Source organism: Rhea americana, unplaced genomic scaffold (genome assembly GCF_003343005.1).
Source record: "Rhea americana isolate MKP2758 unplaced genomic scaffold, rheAme1 scaffold_159, whole genome shotgun sequence".
Taxonomy (NCBI): domain Eukaryota; kingdom Metazoa; phylum Chordata; class Aves; order Rheiformes; family Rheidae; genus Rhea; species Rhea americana.
In genome coordinates this window covers 75,558-93,259 of record NW_028185694.1, presented here as the reverse complement: position 1 = coordinate 93,259, position 17,702 = coordinate 75,558, and the positions used below count along the sequence as shown (strand labels likewise).

At 34.8% G+C, this 17,702-nt stretch overlaps 1 protein-coding gene across 1 annotated transcript in view; it reads right to left on the bottom strand.

Annotated features, from left to right (window-relative positions):
* Window positions 1-17,702, bottom strand: part of NBAS (NBAS subunit of NRZ tethering complex) — a 173,755-nt gene that overhangs the window by 129,896 nt on the left and 26,157 nt on the right. Inside the window, exons 13-21 of the mRNA XM_085299977.1 lie at window positions 17,237-17,300; window positions 15,802-15,995; window positions 14,432-14,689; window positions 13,928-14,053; window positions 12,392-12,543; window positions 11,234-11,368; window positions 10,892-10,970; window positions 9,872-9,976; window positions 9,486-9,622 (exon numbers count right to left, since the gene is read on the bottom strand). Coding sequence (XP_085156103.1) covers window positions 9,486-9,622; window positions 9,872-9,976; window positions 10,892-10,970; window positions 11,234-11,368; window positions 12,392-12,543; window positions 13,928-14,053; window positions 14,432-14,689; window positions 15,802-15,995; window positions 17,237-17,300 — 1,250 coding nt within the window. The remainder of the gene's footprint in view (window positions 1-9,485; window positions 9,623-9,871; window positions 9,977-10,891; window positions 10,971-11,233; window positions 11,369-12,391; window positions 12,544-13,927; window positions 14,054-14,431; window positions 14,690-15,801; window positions 15,996-17,236; window positions 17,301-17,702) is intronic.

The following is a 17,702-nucleotide window of genomic DNA, read 5'->3' as shown; positions in this document are numbered from 1 at the left end:
CGCACATGTTTTTCCAAGAAGGTCAATCGCCCTTCCTTTACCACCGTTATGCCTCAACAGTATCATCCTGGTCTTTATCCATAGTAAATCCAGTTTTCCAAATGAAACATGCAGGGCAGAAATCCAGTAGTAAATTGGCAGAGGCAGGCTTATAGGCTATAAAACTCACAAGAAAGAAGGAGAGATGGAAAACAGCTAATTCCCATGTCTCAAGCAAAGACAGATCTGCATTCTATCCCATTTCAGTCATCTGAGTTGGACAATACCCTCTGCCACTTTTTTTTTCACCCTTCAAAATCAGGTATACTATGTGCTAACATCACTGAAAAATAATCAACAAAAAAACCTCCAAATTAATATTTTTTACATTAGCAACCAGGACATTCCAAAGTTATCTTTTATTTTACCTGAACGCTAAGAATGCTTCTGCCCCTCAGTGGGGGCCTGAAAAAATATTGTCAAAGACTGTATTGGAAAATACCACATGGAATGAGGTCTTACTAATTAAGCTGCCACAGCCTGCTACAGATGTGATAAAATTACATTCTGGAAGTTTGTTAAGTAAAAGAGCGTTTCTCTACCGCATCATTAGTTCAAGAGGGTTATAAGCAAAGTTCATCACAACTTGCAAAGTTTCTTAACTGACCATCAGTCCCMGTCTGAATGATATGTTTCTTCCTTCCAATTACTCTTAACACAATTTCATCCCATTGCAGGCCCTAATAAACAATATTAGGCACTGAACAGTCTTATATTTTAATGCAAGCAAGAATTACTTACCTAATCTAAAAATCAAAATTATTAGAAAGCCACACCTTCTTTTAGCAGACTCATGTAATCCCCTATTCCACCTTTATCCCCTCARTTCAGAAAATATTCTGCATTTCTCTCTTCCCATCCCATCTCTTCTATATTCCCGTAACATAACACACACCTTTGTTTATCTTTAAATTCTAACTGCTTCTAACATTTTTAAAAATATGTTTCACAACAGAATCCCTTCTGATTAAAAGATATTTTTAGAAGTTATGTGTAAGTTCCGACAGCATTTGAAATAACTTACTCAACATCCCACTATGGCTTATAGCTAAAATTGAAACTGGTTTGCTTAGAAAAAGTTTACTGAGAACAATTTCACTCCATTAGAGTTCCCAGGCTTTTTCTCTTTTTTTGATAGGTGCTTTGGTCCCTACACAACCTTCAAAATCCATCAAAGTAGAAAGCTATGTACAACTTTGCTTTTTCTCCTAACCCTGGCTAAAAAGGGGTAAAGTATAGAGAAGAGCAATTAAAATGACCAAAAGGAAAAAATGGCTTTCACAGGAGGAATGATCACACAGGCTAGGCTGAAAAGTCTTAGAGAAGAAATAACGGACAGATGTTAAGATTTTTTTATAAAGCTGTTCATCTTTTCATTTTGTTTAAATAGGAAATGGCATTTCAGTGTTTTTCCTCACTACAAGKATCGTAAGTATGGATGGGACTAGCAGGGACGCATTCAAAATAAACAATAGCAGTTGCTGTGTTCAGCAGATGCTGCTAAGCTGTTAACTGGTTGCTGCATGACATTGAGGAGGAGAACTTGTACACCGGTTCAAAATTCAAGAGTAAATTACTGGAAGAAAGTGTCATGAAAGTCTATTCTGTGTTTATAAAACATCTAGCTCAGAAATCTTTGTATCACATATTACAGATACTTGAGAAATTTCAAGTTAAGTTTATTAAGTGCAAAACTTTTTCATAAAAGCTTATTAACTGGCCTCACTATGAAATATTAAAGAGGAGGAGGCTTTTTGATTCATAGGAAAGAAAATTTATATTATCACAATCTTGACTAGAGGTTTTATACTTCATTCTTTCTCCCTTTTCATAGCAGAAAAAGGAAGGGTTAAACACAGCTGAGTAGCTACCCTCTCTAAATRTTAAMAAAAAAAAACCCACAAAAATGTAACTGCAAAATATCTAGACCTGGTGGAAATAAACAATTATGGAAAGTCTGCCTTAACAATTTTCTTGCTGAGATAAACAAAAAAACACAACAACAACCACCACCACCACCCTTAAAAAACACCCGCCCATACAGTGCCAACTGCTTACTTCATTCACCTTCTCAATAATGCTAAAAAATTCAAATTCCCTCCAACGCTAAGTGAGATCACTCAATTTTCTCTACCTTCTCCCCTCATTCTGAAGAGTTTAGAAAAATAACAAGTATTTGAATTTAAATACAAGGATGGGAACAAATTATTCCAAGTCCTCAGAATAATCCCAAACCAAAGAATAAGAGATCTCTGTATCTGAGGCCTCTATAATGGTGAAGAAATGATTAATGAACTATATTTACCTAGAATTTGTCAAAGTTTTTCTTAACTGATAGTTATGTTTTAGTTCAGATGGTTTTCCTCAAATTCCTGTATCAGTAGCTCTAATAACACATGCAGAAAAAACGTAAATGAATAATAAAATCTTTGAGAAATAGCTGTTAAAAGGAAGCAGCTGAGAAAAATTTCAGGCATCAAAACACTACCACATTTTGCAAACTTAAAAGCATTAAATGCAGATGAGAGGGAGAAAAGGAGGAGAGAGAAGAAAAGTATATGCTAAGAGTTAGGGTTTCCGTCTTTCTGTCACACTTATCTTTACAACATTCAGCAAATCTAGCTTAACTGGGATGTATCATAATTACCACATATACCTCATGCATATAATCCATAAATTTGTGTGGCCTGGAAGTAGTGAATTTAGCCTACATGCATAGCTTGCTGTATGTGCAACATATGTTAGTGTCTCTCTGCATATGCTACGCAACCGTGCTGCTTGTTTTTAGAAAATTGAATTCTGCAGAGCTCAGAGACATACGGTTAACCACACGTATACTGTGGGCACATATCTGAATTCCAGATATCAAAACAGGTCACAGGGAGTCATTAAAGCAGATGATTTCCTTTTTCCAGTTATAAGAAACCATCAGGTGTGCCATCCCATGCCTCTACACAATTTTTTTTTTCTTATTTATATTGAAGTATATCATTATATTTTCTTTAAGCATCTGCTTCCATCCACCTTCTCCTACTCTCTCTCCTCTTCAACAGTAGAATAAATATGATTGGAGCCCAGTAAATGGGCAGATTAGAGAGGTATTCAGCTCTATTTCTTCAAAAAAGAGCTGACTTTTCCTACATTGCTCTTTCCACTACTGTATTGTTTACCTTGCCTTGGCAATTCTTCTCATTCTTTGCTTTGACAAAATGGGCCCACYCTGTTGTAGTTTCTGTATCCTACCAACTGCATTTATTCAAATCTGCAGATTACTTTTCCCTCCAAGGACAGGTTTTAGAATGGGAAGGTCTAATTCTATTTTAAGGCCAGAGATCAATTCTTTCTTTTATCAACAGAAATTCTGTGATTATTTTTATTATAATTTTTTCTTTCAGCATTTCATATTCTGTCTGTTTTTACTATCTTTCTCCTTGCAAAACTGTGCACCTTGTATCTAGACAAGACAAAAAGCAATCCACCTCACAACACAAAAAAACACCTCACAAAAAAACGTGATAACTTTTAGCTAAAGGATACGCATACTTTAATGAGTAGGGGGTTCTTTTGTTTATTTTGAAGATATGGGAGTGATGAATATTAACTATTTACCCCTCTAAACAGCTTTTTCTTCCTTTCCCTTAAGTGAAAGGGATATTGAGTGCATATGAAACTTTTGCCCTTATTTATTTCATTGTAGTATTATCCAAATGAATTCAGAGAAGAGGACAAAATTGACCACGGGACTAATTCTTTTAATGGGAACAATTTTGAGTGACATTAAAATAAAAGTTCTGTAAAAAATAAAAAAGAATACCAGAGAATTAGGGCTAAATATTAGACAATTCTGTGGATACTCAGTCAAACCTATTACATACACATTCTAAAAAGAAAAGAGATTAAGCTGTAWGAGCTTCACTGAAACTGCAATGCCACAGGCAAAAACTAGGAAAGCTAGTTCAGAAGACTTCATTATGGAAAGGCAGAGTTAACTGCTTATGAACATCTTTAAGTACAGTATTTATCTATTCACTGATGACAGTCTGCTACATGAAAGTTTTTAGTTTTAAAATCTCACTTTGAGTAAAGGCATCTTCATTCCTACCTCAATTCATCAGACAAATGGAGTTCATCCAAAACTCTCCAGTAAAAATTCACTTTGAGTCATGACTGAAAGCCAATATTTGAGAAAGTTAAGGAGTAAAAAAGCAGAAATATATATAAAAGTTGCTATCTTAAAGTGAAGACTTTTACAACAAGTATAATGTGCAATGGAATAGAGTTATGGCTGTTGAGGGAGCCATGCATTTGAATTTCYGAACTTCTATTTTCAAGTGTGAGCTATAATGTTGCAAAATAGCAGTTAAAAGCAGAAAAAGAGAAAAGAAAATTAAAAGAAAAAAAGAAAGAGACTCTGGTTATGTATTTATAAGAGCAGTAAAGCATTATTTTCCTCTGAGATTACCTTTTAAAACCTAAGGGCAACAATAAACTCAGAATGCTAACTGTAATGAGATGATGGTTCTCTCTCATCTTTATTTAAATACTTAAACTTTTACCAACTTCTCTGCACTTGTCTTAACAGAAAGAGCCTACGCATCTGCTGGTCATTGGGATTCATATTCCTCTTCAAAGGCCCCAAGATCCAGCATAGATTCAAGTGTCATTATTGTAATAGAAGCTGAAAATAAGAAAAGTAGAATTAACAAAACACCAGGATCACAGTTCAGCAAAAACACATTACCGAGTCTGAAGTCTATTATGATACCAGTTAGAAGTTGACAAGCACAGAGACAGTGGCACATCTTAGTATTTCAGATTCCTTCTCAGCTTAGGGAGCTGTTGAGTTTATATAGCTAGCAATCCTTTTCAGGGTTCTCATGAATCCATGAATCCTCTGATCAGTCATTATAGATCTCATTCTGAACTGTTCTGAGAGTAATCCCTGAAGATGCTAAACTATTAAACATGTGTCATAGATGAGAAAAAAGGCATCTATTACTCTAGACTTTTCATAAGTAGATAGAGGGAAGAAGAGGAAAAAAAAAATCCGATCATCTGGTCCCAAAAAACAGACAAAAAAAATCCTCTTTTATTCTCCATTTGTTATGTGAACTTTTTTTGACTGATAAGACTTTTTAAGACATTAGCCTCTAAAGATTATTCTAATGCAGATGACATGCCTGTAACAAGAAAAAACAACTGTTTTATGCTCTTACACAAAACACTAGCATAACAAGCATTTCTGTCATCAAGAATTTAGAATTTACTGTGTGCACCTTAACTGGAGGCTCTAAACTCAATGCAGTGGCARTTATAACACAACCTTTACAAAAATATTTTTCATCAGTAATGAGCTGCAGAAATCACACTTATATACGCATTTACATTGCTGTTGTTGCACAGCAGGCAATTTGTCTCCAATCTTTTTTTTCCTTGGCTGTACCTAGAGGTATTTATTTGTCCCACCTCATCTGTTCCATGCCCAAATAAGGCAGCATCTGCCATAGGATCTCAAACTTTTCTTCAACCACAGACTCCTCCTACAGTTAGGGAGCAGAAAGGAAAGTGGGAGATTTCCATAAGAATAGGGAATATCTCAAAGTTCTCTAGCTGGTAAGAAGACAAAAGGGCTAGTTAAGTGTTTCATATAAAGAGAGACACCATGGACCACTCCCATCACTCATCCTCCTCTCTCTGGGATCACACACAGTATTATTTTCCTCTGCCAAAAACTTTTCTGCCTCTAGAGCACCATGCTGCTGAGAGCACACCCTAAGCTCCAGGAGGCTGATAAGTGACAGCCAAGAACAAGGCATGGAAGATCTTTCAGAAAGGATTTGCTTTTTAGAACACAACAAAATATATCCACACACACCAGCACCCTGAAAGAAAAGCCTTCCTCCCTCCACCTCACCTTATAAAACTTATCAAAGAAAAAAAAACTAGAATCAATAATTAAATATTGCAAAGTTTCTCTAGTGGTCCTAACTGCTACCTTAAGGTAAACAAGGGTTTTCACAACATAATTGAATGTTATTTAAATGATAGGTAGACGATAAAAGGGACATCAGTAAGTATTGGATAGAAACAAATACGTGGTTAACTTTGCTAAGAAAGAAGCAGTCTTCCCCCCAAACAGTACTGCAAACTTGGAAAAATGTCAGAGAAAGAACAGAAAGAATGAAACCTCTTCAATATAGAAAATTATGCAATGGGAATGCTAAAATTTGAAATAGTGGAGAGAAAAAAAAATAACAATTACAAAAAAACTAACCAGACATGAAAGACTACCAAAAGAGGGGGAGAGAAGTATTAGCTATTCCAAAAATTGTCTTTATTCCAAAAATTGTCGTTCTAAAGTAATACTTCAAAGTCATATTACTCCTTTTAAGAGCACAGAATAATATGCTTCAAAATTAATTTTGTAATTGAAATGTATATTAAAAAAAAGAATAAGCTTTGTTTTACTACACAGAGCATCACTGTGATGTCCAAGGAAAGATCTTTCCTGAAGATTAATATGAACAATTAATAAAAATTGAGAGTAACAAATATTCTTCCTGGTACTAAATTGTTAAATTTTCCCAGAATCACTGAAGTCAGAAGGGGCCTCTGGAGGCTATGCAGGTCCACCCTCCTCCTCAAAGCCAGGTCAGCTACAGCAGGCTGCTCAGGGCTGGGTCTAGTCAKGTTTAGAGTATCTCTAAGGATAACCACTCTGACAAGGACAGGGGGAAAAACACTCTTTTTTGCATTCTGTTTAAATCAAATTTCCTGGTTTTCAATTTGAGCCTATTTCTTCTTGTCCTGCCACAGGGCATGACAACTTGGCCCCAAGCTCTTCCCCTGCCTCCTCCAATCAGGTATGTATACACATTGATAGGATCCCCTCAAGCTTCTCTTTTCCAAGCTAAACAGCCCTAGCCCTCTCAGCCTCTCTTCATATGACAGATATTCCAGGTCCTTCATCTTCATGGCCCTTTGATGGGCTCACTTCAGTAGCTCCATGTTTCTCTTGTACTGGGGAGTCCAGAACTGGACACAGCACTCCAGCTACAGCCTGAGCCAGGACTGAGCAGAGGGGAAGGATCACCTCCCTTGACTTGCTGGCAATGCTCTGCCTAAGACAGCCCAGGATGCTATYGGCCTTTTTTGCAAAATCAAACTACTTGAACGTAAGGGGGAATTTCTTCCCTGTGAGAGTGACAGAACACTGGAACAGGTTGCCCAGAGAGGTTGTGGAGTCTGCTTTCCTGGAGATATTCAAGGGCTGCCTGGATGCAACCCTGTCTAACATGCTCTAGGTGACCCTGCTTGAGCAGGTGGGTTGGACTAGATGATCTCCGGAGGTCCCTTCCATCTTTACTGATTCTATGACTCCATGATTCTATGACCTTTCTTTGAGATGCTTCTTCCCTCAGCAATCGTGCACACAAACATGACTTCTGTCATTGAGTTTTCAAAGAATGCCAACATTCTTTGACATCCTAAATCCTAAAACATCATTCTCCAAGCACTTTTCAGCACAAATTTAGGACCAAGATCTTAAAAGACAGGGTATTTAACCACATGAAAAACTGTGTTTGTAGTTAGTATATATAATCTAACTTTTGTTTTCAAAATGTCTTTACTACAAATCATKCACATATGGATTTGCTAGATGAAACAGATCTTTTGAGGAGATAAGGCTTGTTTTGACAGCAGATTTCTTATTTTGAACCGTTGCTTAAACTTGAACTAATTTTCCAACTTTACTTGTCATGAAAGTAACTGCTGAATGTTACTCGTCTGCGAAGAACCATAAGTGCTTACAATTACATTGTTAATTACAGTTATGATCYACAGGCATCTATAATGCAATGTCACAGTGAAGAAATCTTTCAGAGTACAAAGTTGAAAAATATTGAAATTGTTTGGTAGTATGTGTAATTGAAAAATTGCTAGCAACTAGCAAGCCTCAATGTTTGCTGAAAAATACCTATAAACCAAGGACAGTGCATGTGTTAGATCCTGAATTGTATCCACAGATGGATATACTGCTTGTCCAAATAAATATTTAAATATTACTCTGTTTAGTTAAGACAGGGAATCTGGTAAGTGACTGAACTCTTATATAACTACTAAGTTACTACACTTACTTCATTTAACTTCAGTTACTTCACTTAAACATGAAGTTAAAATAAATATGTTTATTTTACACCTAATCTCAGTCTAATCTGAGCAGTCAAGTTATGCTCCCTCTTTCGGTTACCTAATAAAAGTGATTATATTAAAAATATATATATGTATATCTATATATTCAGAGAAAGAATTTAGAGATGTCACTAGAGAAAGACTGAAAGTAGAATTTAAGGGTCAAAACAACCATTTCACCAACACAAGGACTGCTGGTAGCTTTAAGTCCAAACATCTCATTTAAATTCCATTCCATGTTACAAAGCTAAGGTTTAAGAACTTAGTCTAACAGCAAAGATAAAGTAGTTCAGTGTGAGCACTTTATATTATGCCATTTTCCAAAACCAGGAAGGCCATTTAATTCTCATTAAAGTATTATATGTTTTAATCTGACACACACAATAGTCTTAACCTTCAAGTTTTAGCTGAATCTTATCATTGACCAGTTTTTGGTTTCTGCTCCACATCACTGCAATAACTCTTTAGATAAGCTGAAAAAAACATGCATAAACTTAAATAAAAGGGAGAATCGCCATCTTTAAGTCTGACCTAAAGGACAAGGCTTTATGGATTTTTTTCTATGATTTCTATCAATCACTTCAGAAGTAGGAAGAGGAAAGTATCCAGGAATTATACTGATAACAGAAATATTTCTGAAGCATCTCATTTCAGCATTGAAGGTTGCTTCAAAAAATACAGAAATGAAGAGTAGTAAGTCTGGATTTAAGGCTTTTCATAATTCTCCCTTATTAAGGAGAGAACAATTCAGTAACAAAGAGATTAGTAACTGTGAATTTATTGGCTGTTTAAGTGTTAAATTGCATGTCAAATCAATCAAAAAAATTGTAATCTTTATATAACTTCTGAGGAGCTGAACACTCATTCATTTTTCTTATGCTGGTTATTATTACAAGCCATTTACAGACTTGTATTCACATCTGCAAAAACCTGGACTGTTACAGGTGGAAAAGGTCATGCTTTCTTTTATGCATAAAGGCAGTACTTACACATAAATTTTTTTATGTTCCTAATCATAACCAAGATGGACCAAAAGGCTTCTACAATAGAGAGAAAGTAAGTAACAAACTCAATCTGTTAATGCAGATAATGGCACAATATAAAACAAAAAATAAAGACAAGTGCAGTATATAAAAACAAAGTTGCTCTCTAGATTCTAGGCAAAGCTAGACTGCAAACAGCAGATTGTCATACATGCACACCAATTAACCTTTTTTTCTTTTTTTAATTAATATTCATTAATGTATTCTTACCAAGCTTCAGGTAACAAGAAAGCATATTCATGTGGTGAAGTAGTCTCTGGAAAATTGGAGAGAATTGCCTGTCTGTGTGGAAGCAAAGCTGATCCATGGAAAGTGAACAAGATTTCCAATGCTTTGACATTGCTTTCCTAAACRGCAAAACAATGAAACACTGTAGAACTAGCCTAATACTGATTTGACCTGAAACTCAGTAATTAATGTAAGTTTGAGTCATACAGTAAACCTTTATACTTAAAGAAATTTTTATAATTTAGTAAAAATTATCTCTGGCTCATTACATGCATTTATTTATAATCAAGTAAATACATCTTCCCCTTAAACTCCCATTAAGATTCAACTCCCCAAAATTTACAGTTTAGCATGATAAATATTAATACCCGAGCATAAGTTCTTGCTGAAAGTACAATATTCTGATTTCTGAACTTCTTGAAGAATTCACTGTCATAGTTCTGTTCAGCTGCATCAGGCCCTCCAAGGATCTCCTGATAAAGAATTAAGATTTTTTTTTCTAATTAAAAGATTTACAAAGGTATCAAAAGAAAAAAYCCTCCAAATTTCTCTATTGTAGGACAGCTAAACATGAGCTCTATCTGGAAAAGTATGTCATAAYTTTTCCTATTTACTTCAACTTGAAAACCAGGCTATTTTTTGACTAATACGCTAAGACCATTTTCTGTCTTATTTTAATTAATATTTAGACAATATCAGATAAAAAGGGGTATTCCAAAATCATAGTTTGAAAAGTGCAGATTATAAAGTTAAGACTTTGAAAAAATCAAGCAAAATACATTTTTTTGCATTGAAAGAAGTTTCACTTCTGTAAATTTACAGAAGGATCAGAAAATTCACTACAGAAATCTTAATAAAACTTGCTAATTAGACTGATTGAGGAAGGTTCAGAGCAATATAGTGATCAACTGTTAAATGACTTATTTCCAACACTCAAAATTATTCAACTGCTTAAGATGTATTAGTTTTCCCCTCCCACTATATTGTGATTTAATATCATAGACATTTGTAAATGCCAATAGCTTTTAATACATACACTTTAGACATATACTTTAAAATAGACATGGCTGCTCCTGAAATAGGGAAATTACTGTTRCTTTTTGGCCAGCAAAACACAACATGTTCAAAACAGGCCTCCTAACAGACTCAGTTGTGCCTTTCAACACCAGAAATTAGCTATTTGTAATGCTGAAGTAGAGGAAGTCTGGTAGCTAGAACACAAAATGGTTTATATTTCTCAAATGAGACATGGTATATTTCAAGAAGACTATAAACATTAATACTACAGTATATAATAAAAATATCTGATGATACAACAAAAAAACTCCAGGAACACCTATAGAACCGAAAACTCAGAAGAACCTTAGCCAGTTGTCAAGTCTCCTCACCTCATAGGTTTCCAAGCGACTGAGATACGTTAGTAGTTTCAGCCTGCTACGGCAGAGTTCATTTTGTTCCAGTGTTAGCCTGTTTCAGAACAGGAATGTTCATATTTACAATTGATACTGTACATAATATGCACATGAAGACAAGTTACGYGTTTTAATGACTATATGCACTGGAACATATCAAAAACTAAGTAAACTGAGAACTTTGACGCAGTACAATGTCAATTAATAATTAAATCATTTCCAGTTAAAATTAACATACATGAGAGTAATTAAGTCCTTGTAATTGCATAGTTATAATCCTACCAATCTGAATAAAATATGGCCTGATATTTTATTTACTTTGAGAAATTTACTGATAAAAGCAGTTCTTGACGCTTCCTGGACTCTCTTTCCTTTCTAGTCTCTGCTTCTTCATCTGGTGACAAAAATTCTTCATAGGGGATTTCAATGTCCACCTCCCCTGGTAAGATAAATCTGAAGGAAGAAAACAAAGAAATCAGTGTTGATTCCAAAAACTTATGTGAAGAATTAATTATTCATTAAAACACATCAGCATTGTTTTCTGGCTTTACTAAAAATCTAAACTAACTTTTACCAAAAATAATAGTTATTGAAGAATTTTGCAGTTAAAAAACAACATCAGATATGAAGCATAAGTCAATACAAAGAATTTTTTCTTACTCCGTCACTCCAGCCCATCCAAACAACATAWGCTGTGATCGATCTCAAAAGTTTTGAAATTCCAGACATAGCATTGGAATTTATAGTATTACTAAGCATACAAATGTAAAAGATACAATTGCCCAAATTTCCACTATCATGAATTGAACATCAAAGCTAATTTTCTCTGCTTATGTTTCCCCACTGGCCAGAGCAGAAAGATGTGGAACGTTTTTCATTTTCTTCCTCTCACTATTCTAAGAAATAGAAACTTATTATAACAAATAAAACATGCTTTTGTAAGAACAGCTGCAACTTCCAGAAGAGGCAGCAAATAAATAAATTCTCAGAGAATTATGGCTCCAGAAGTTCTGTGATGTGGATAAAGGACATCCAGAGAAGAGGGAAGATGCAGTACAAAGTAAACAGTGATTTTACCTTTGAAAACTATGTGAAGAATTAATTATTCAATAAAACACATTAACACTGCTTTGTCCTTGCTAAAAATCTAAACTAACTTTAACCAAAAATTATAGTTATTGAAGAATTTTGCAGTTAAAGCAACACTGCATATGAAGCACAAGTCAATACAAAGCATTATTTCTTATCCCCCCACCCCTGTCAGTCCCTGTGAAAAAGGTAAAATGGGAACAAGTCCATCGTGGACATACTTAGATTAGTCTGATTCRAAGTACTATGTTTCTTTCTTTGTCCTGCAAAAGCCTTTTAAGATTTTCATTAATAGTTGATAAAAAAGCATCAAATTATTAAAAAACACTTGACACAACATTATTTAGAAAGAAAACAAACAAACAAAAAGAAATACTCTTCCCAAACCTGCCACCATCTTCTCCTTTTCCTATGGCCACAAGAGCCTCCAAGTCTGTGCCTTTCAAGCCATACTGAAGCAACTTCTTAGCAGCATCCACATTGTCTGGAACCCTTTCTAAGCACTCATGAAGAACCCATGCTCGCTTCCTAATTTTACTCTGTCCAAGAAGAACATAGGCACAAAACTATAAGTTTCAATGCAAAGCAACAGAGCCAGAGATGTTCATGTTTTCTAGTGCATCTCTTCCATTTAAAAACAGTTAAATTAATCTGATGATTATCAATGTAAACCAACAAAAGAGGTAAGGAAAATACCCCACAAATCCTGAAGTTTGCAGCTCAGTTTCTTAGTACACRGGCTTCATTTTATTTCGTTAACGCAACAGAGCTAAGTCTTTTTACAGAGCTCTGCTAACAACGATATTGATTAGCAAAGAGAAGCCCAGTTCCACCAGGACAAAGATAAACTATACCCTAAAGATAATAAATATCATAGATGAGAGCACATCAACTTAAAGAGAAGTAAACAGTTGTACGAAGAGCAGACTTACCCCAGAGTCTGTAAGGCAGAAAAGGGCACAGAAATGTCAAAAGATTTAAGAAAACCTTCACAATCAGAACAGAATCTATTACTTCATTCTTATTCYCTAACTAGTTTAACTCCTCTCTATGATGTTTTGGAGCTAAAGATAAAATTATTACAGGCCCACTGAATTCCACAGTAGCACTCATTCTCAACATCAACTTTCCTATATGCCTATGCTATTCTGTGGTAGAAAGAACACATCAGGGTCACAAAATATAACTGGCCTTATCTATTGATCTTCAGTTTAGATTACATAACAGAAAGAGAATGGTTACTTGTAAAATCTTATTGATGTTCAATTAATACTCAACTTAAACAAAAAATATCAGATGCTATTTCTCTTGATCTCTTAGAAGACTTTACACCATGACTTTACATTAAGACTTTACACGCGACTAGGCTATGCATCTTTGACGATACTTGTGTGCATTGTATCTTTCTTCCAAGCCAGAAAAGCAAACAAAAACAAAAAATCTCACCATGGTATTCTACTAGAAAATTCCAGTTACAAGTAATAGTTTAAAATAAATTTTGGTCTTCAAACTTTCCCATAAAGTTACGGATATTGAATTCACTATGCTATATAATTTTCTAAAAAAAATAAAAATTATTTAAATACATTATATTTCCAAGTATTATTATTCACTTGCTATGCAACAGTCTACTGCTGGGGGTGAGAGAGATTACACTTGAAAAAGAATGCTGCTATTAGCTAAAACTAGAACATATAACAAAGGAAAGATTTTCATCAGCTTCTGTGGTCTCTGGATCAGGCCTTCAATTAATTTAACAGGATTACTCTCTTCCACAGTACATGAAGTAGAATTCAAAAAACAGCTCTCTAAATTGCCATCAATTTATGTTACATGAATTAGAACACAATTCAGAATTCAATTTCTGTGAAGATAAAGCAGTTGTTTTGATAAGAACACCTGAAAGTCAAAAACTGTACACACCAAGAAATTCTGAATTGAAGCACTGTTAACAGCTGACTTCCTCCACTGTCTTTGATACACGAGATCAGAATCAAGGCCATATGCTTGAGCCAAAGATAGAGCTTCTCCATATTCTTCATTGTCAATCTAGAAGACAACACATGAAAATGAAAGTCATTTAATTTCTGCATGAAATAACAATTATAAACTAACAAACTAGTTTCATTCAATAGATTTGCCAGAGCTTTCATTGTTGTTAARTACTCACAGAAGTCCACTTCCAATTCTAGCCTACCTAGTCATGAACAGTCATGAACATGACCTGCAAACATCACCTCATTTGAATTATTATAATGTTTTAAACCAACGATGCCTCAGATTAGGAGCACAACACACTGTTAACTATGAGACCCTTACAAATAAAGACCCAAGACCTTCTGTTAATACAGTAAGAATCATTAGAAAACAGCAGCTTTTTCTAAACAAAACTCATTAGCAGAGACGTGACTTTAATCTTATACTCACCTTTCTCTGGTAAAGTTCCTCTGGAGTTGTAGATCTCAAACTCAAAAGGCGGAAATTCTTTGTTATAGTACGTGGACGTTTCCGCGGAGGAGCAAATCGTTCCATTTCTGTCACAAAGTACAGGCCTTGTTTTAGGTAGCTAAAATACCTAGCCTTAGCAGAAGTTTCATCATCTGAGTCAGAGTTGTCATCTCCCTCATCTTCATCATCAAGTCTGCTCTCTAAGCGTAATCTCTTCGGAATCAGTTTTATCTCACACTACACAAAAGACAGCAGAATACAAGRGTGTCATGTAGTATACTTCACCTTGCTTGAGATGCTAACCTTCCAGCATTTCAATCTTCATAATCAACAATTTTCCTTCCCTTCTCTTTTAAAACTTTTATTYTTCAGCTTGTTTAACCCTGACTGAATCTACTGGATCTACCCCATTCTAGAGGTAGAGGAGGATCTACTTCCTCCTAGACTGAAGGTTTCATTATGTATCTACTGCAGCAAGGGGAGAGGCTTCTTACTGGGGCTATTGGAGGCTTCCTAATTGGACTACATGCCCTACACTACCCAGGACAGGACAGAACAATGGAGATATTTAATCTTAGTACATTATTATATAACTTATTGCTGTGTAGGATAGTGATTTCAACCCTTAACCAACTGAGACAAACTAATCTGTTCAATGCAAGTGTAACCTCAGACTATACTTCCATAGGCTGTAATACGCTAATCATTGGCTAACCACAACTTTCAGAATAATAAAGCTTCCAAAAAAAWATCCATGAAAAGTATTCATTTAGATTGAGATATTCTGATAAATATTTTAAAATTTTAAGACCTATTTCAGTACAAGCCTAAGGAAAGAGTCCTTTTCTCAGCTTCAAACAAAATTCCTGGTTAATACCACTGTCTAGGAAGGCAAAAAATATAAAGGTCAACATACATACACAAGGAAAACAAAATAAAAACAAAACAAAAAAAAATCTTACATGGCTTGGTCTTAGTTTAAATTTGTTTCTTATTTCTCTTAAATATAGTCCCTCTGCAAGAGGAATCTGTTTCAGAATAGAATGATGCCTACTGTACTCTTCAAATGCACTAGCCTACAAAGCAACCAAAACTGACTCTTCTGTCTATACAAACTGTTTCTTGCAGCAAAATTCCTCTCATCCAAATTTGGCCTTCCAGAGGTCACTCATCTAATCTCTGCTAGTTATTTGGCCATTAAGTTTTTGTAAAAATATTTAAACTGCAGCAAGTCTAGAATTTCCCTTCAGTATCTTCCGAGAGATCCAGGAACAGAATCACTGTTCCTATTTAAAATACTGTATTTCTATTGCATTCCAGAAAGATATTTGCTTGTGTGCATTCCTCACCTCCAGGCTTAGAAATCCTCCATCGTGAGTCGAAGTGACCTGAGGAGAAGTCTCAAACCATTCACATGACTTTCCTAGTAAGCTTCTTAATGTCTTGACTGATGATACAGTCAATGCACCAGAGCAGCGAGCCAAGATCAGAGAATTTTCTGCCCACCAGTTTATATCTATCAATGAGTAATAGGATTCTTTATCTAAAAAGACAAAAACAACAAAAAACACTATTTACTATTGTGAAAAGAATTCACGGTAAACTAATTTACTTCCACAAAATCATAATGAAACTTTAGATATTTCATAAAGACCTGTTTCAATACTTTCCAGATCTGCCTTGAGTAGCTCTCCTTAACAAAAGACATATTACTGATGTAAATYGGAAGAGGTTACACTGCTTTTAAGGACAAGTGGCAATAACAGACAAGGCTCCTGAAAGAGCCTGCAAGAAGAGGTTGTGAAGAAAATTAAAGTACCCCTTAAAAAAAATAAATAAATAATCACCACAATTGAAGATCCAAATTGTGTCATTTCTAAGATTATTTTGATTATGTTGACTAGATAGTGTGGCAAAGTGTTTGCCACAAAAAAATTCACTGTACCTGTTCAATACACTCATTTTGTGCATTGAATGCCCACCTCTTTGCTGAAAACTACCTTTTTCCAAACAGCACTGGGAAACAGATCAGTTTATTACTTTTCTGCCACTTCAGAACTTAGTCTACAGGCTACCAGTGAAGGTCAGATATGTTAACCCAAAGACAGAATCAAGAAAAACAGTACAAAGAAACAGAGATCTTTTAATAATATAGGCACACAGAAGCACTAGGAAACACATGGAACAGTTATTGATCTCTGCACTCTTGAAAGAGCTGTGCAGTAATGAGGTAATAAATAGTTATACACAACAGCCTAAATTTTCAGAGTAAGAAGTTTGACAAGGCAAATAGAGGTGCAGGGAACAAAGTCCCTTTGTTTCAGAATTTGTAAATAATCTCCTTAAATGATGTTAACTTTCAAGATTTATTAGATATTCACAGACAGAAGGGATAACTTTAAGTTTAGGTTTAAGACTGGACTCCAAAAATGTTATCTATTACTTTATGATGTAATTGCCTCTGATACAAGATGAGATTCTTGCTAAATGTTCAATATACTACGGACTTACAATTTCATGATTAATAATAAATGGATGAAGTCCTGTATTAGCTGAAAAATACCTCTGCTTATGGTTATGCTTTCAGAAGTATTCCTAAGATAGAATCTTAAACATCCTGTATTGTGACACTCATTTAGCTATGTCATGCTACAAATTCAAATCATACAATTTTGGTAACTSTTCTAATTAAGATTTAGGTAAACATTTCAGATCTTTGAGTATTTGCATAAATAATTTTAACTACACAATGTTTTAAAATAACGATCCAGCTGTATCATATACCTTTTATTTTTTTTCTTTTCTCAGCAGGRTGCCTCCAAACTGGATTGATCTCATCATAACCTGGCTAAAAAAAATTAAAAGTAATTCAATAAATTTGACATATTTTTTCCATTGTTGATCCACTGTTTTATCAGAGAGAATACTCTCATGCAAATTCAAGTCTTTTCTGAACATAAAATACACACCTGCTGTAGTGAAATTGTAATTTTCCCTGAATAGTCACATTTAAAAAAGTTGGAGAAGGGGCAGGGAAGGGGTAAAACAGACTACCGGTTTCCTAAAATTCAAAATCAGAARTCAAGAATATCATAAAACCTGGTCTAGTCAGCATTAAACTGTAATCATACTGAAATATAGAATATGCAGCATTTAGAGGAATGTCACRTGTTATCTTTTCACATCTCTGATAGGACTTTACACATGCAAAAGAAGAATCTCCAAAATAGTTCTCCTGTTTGTTCAGTGT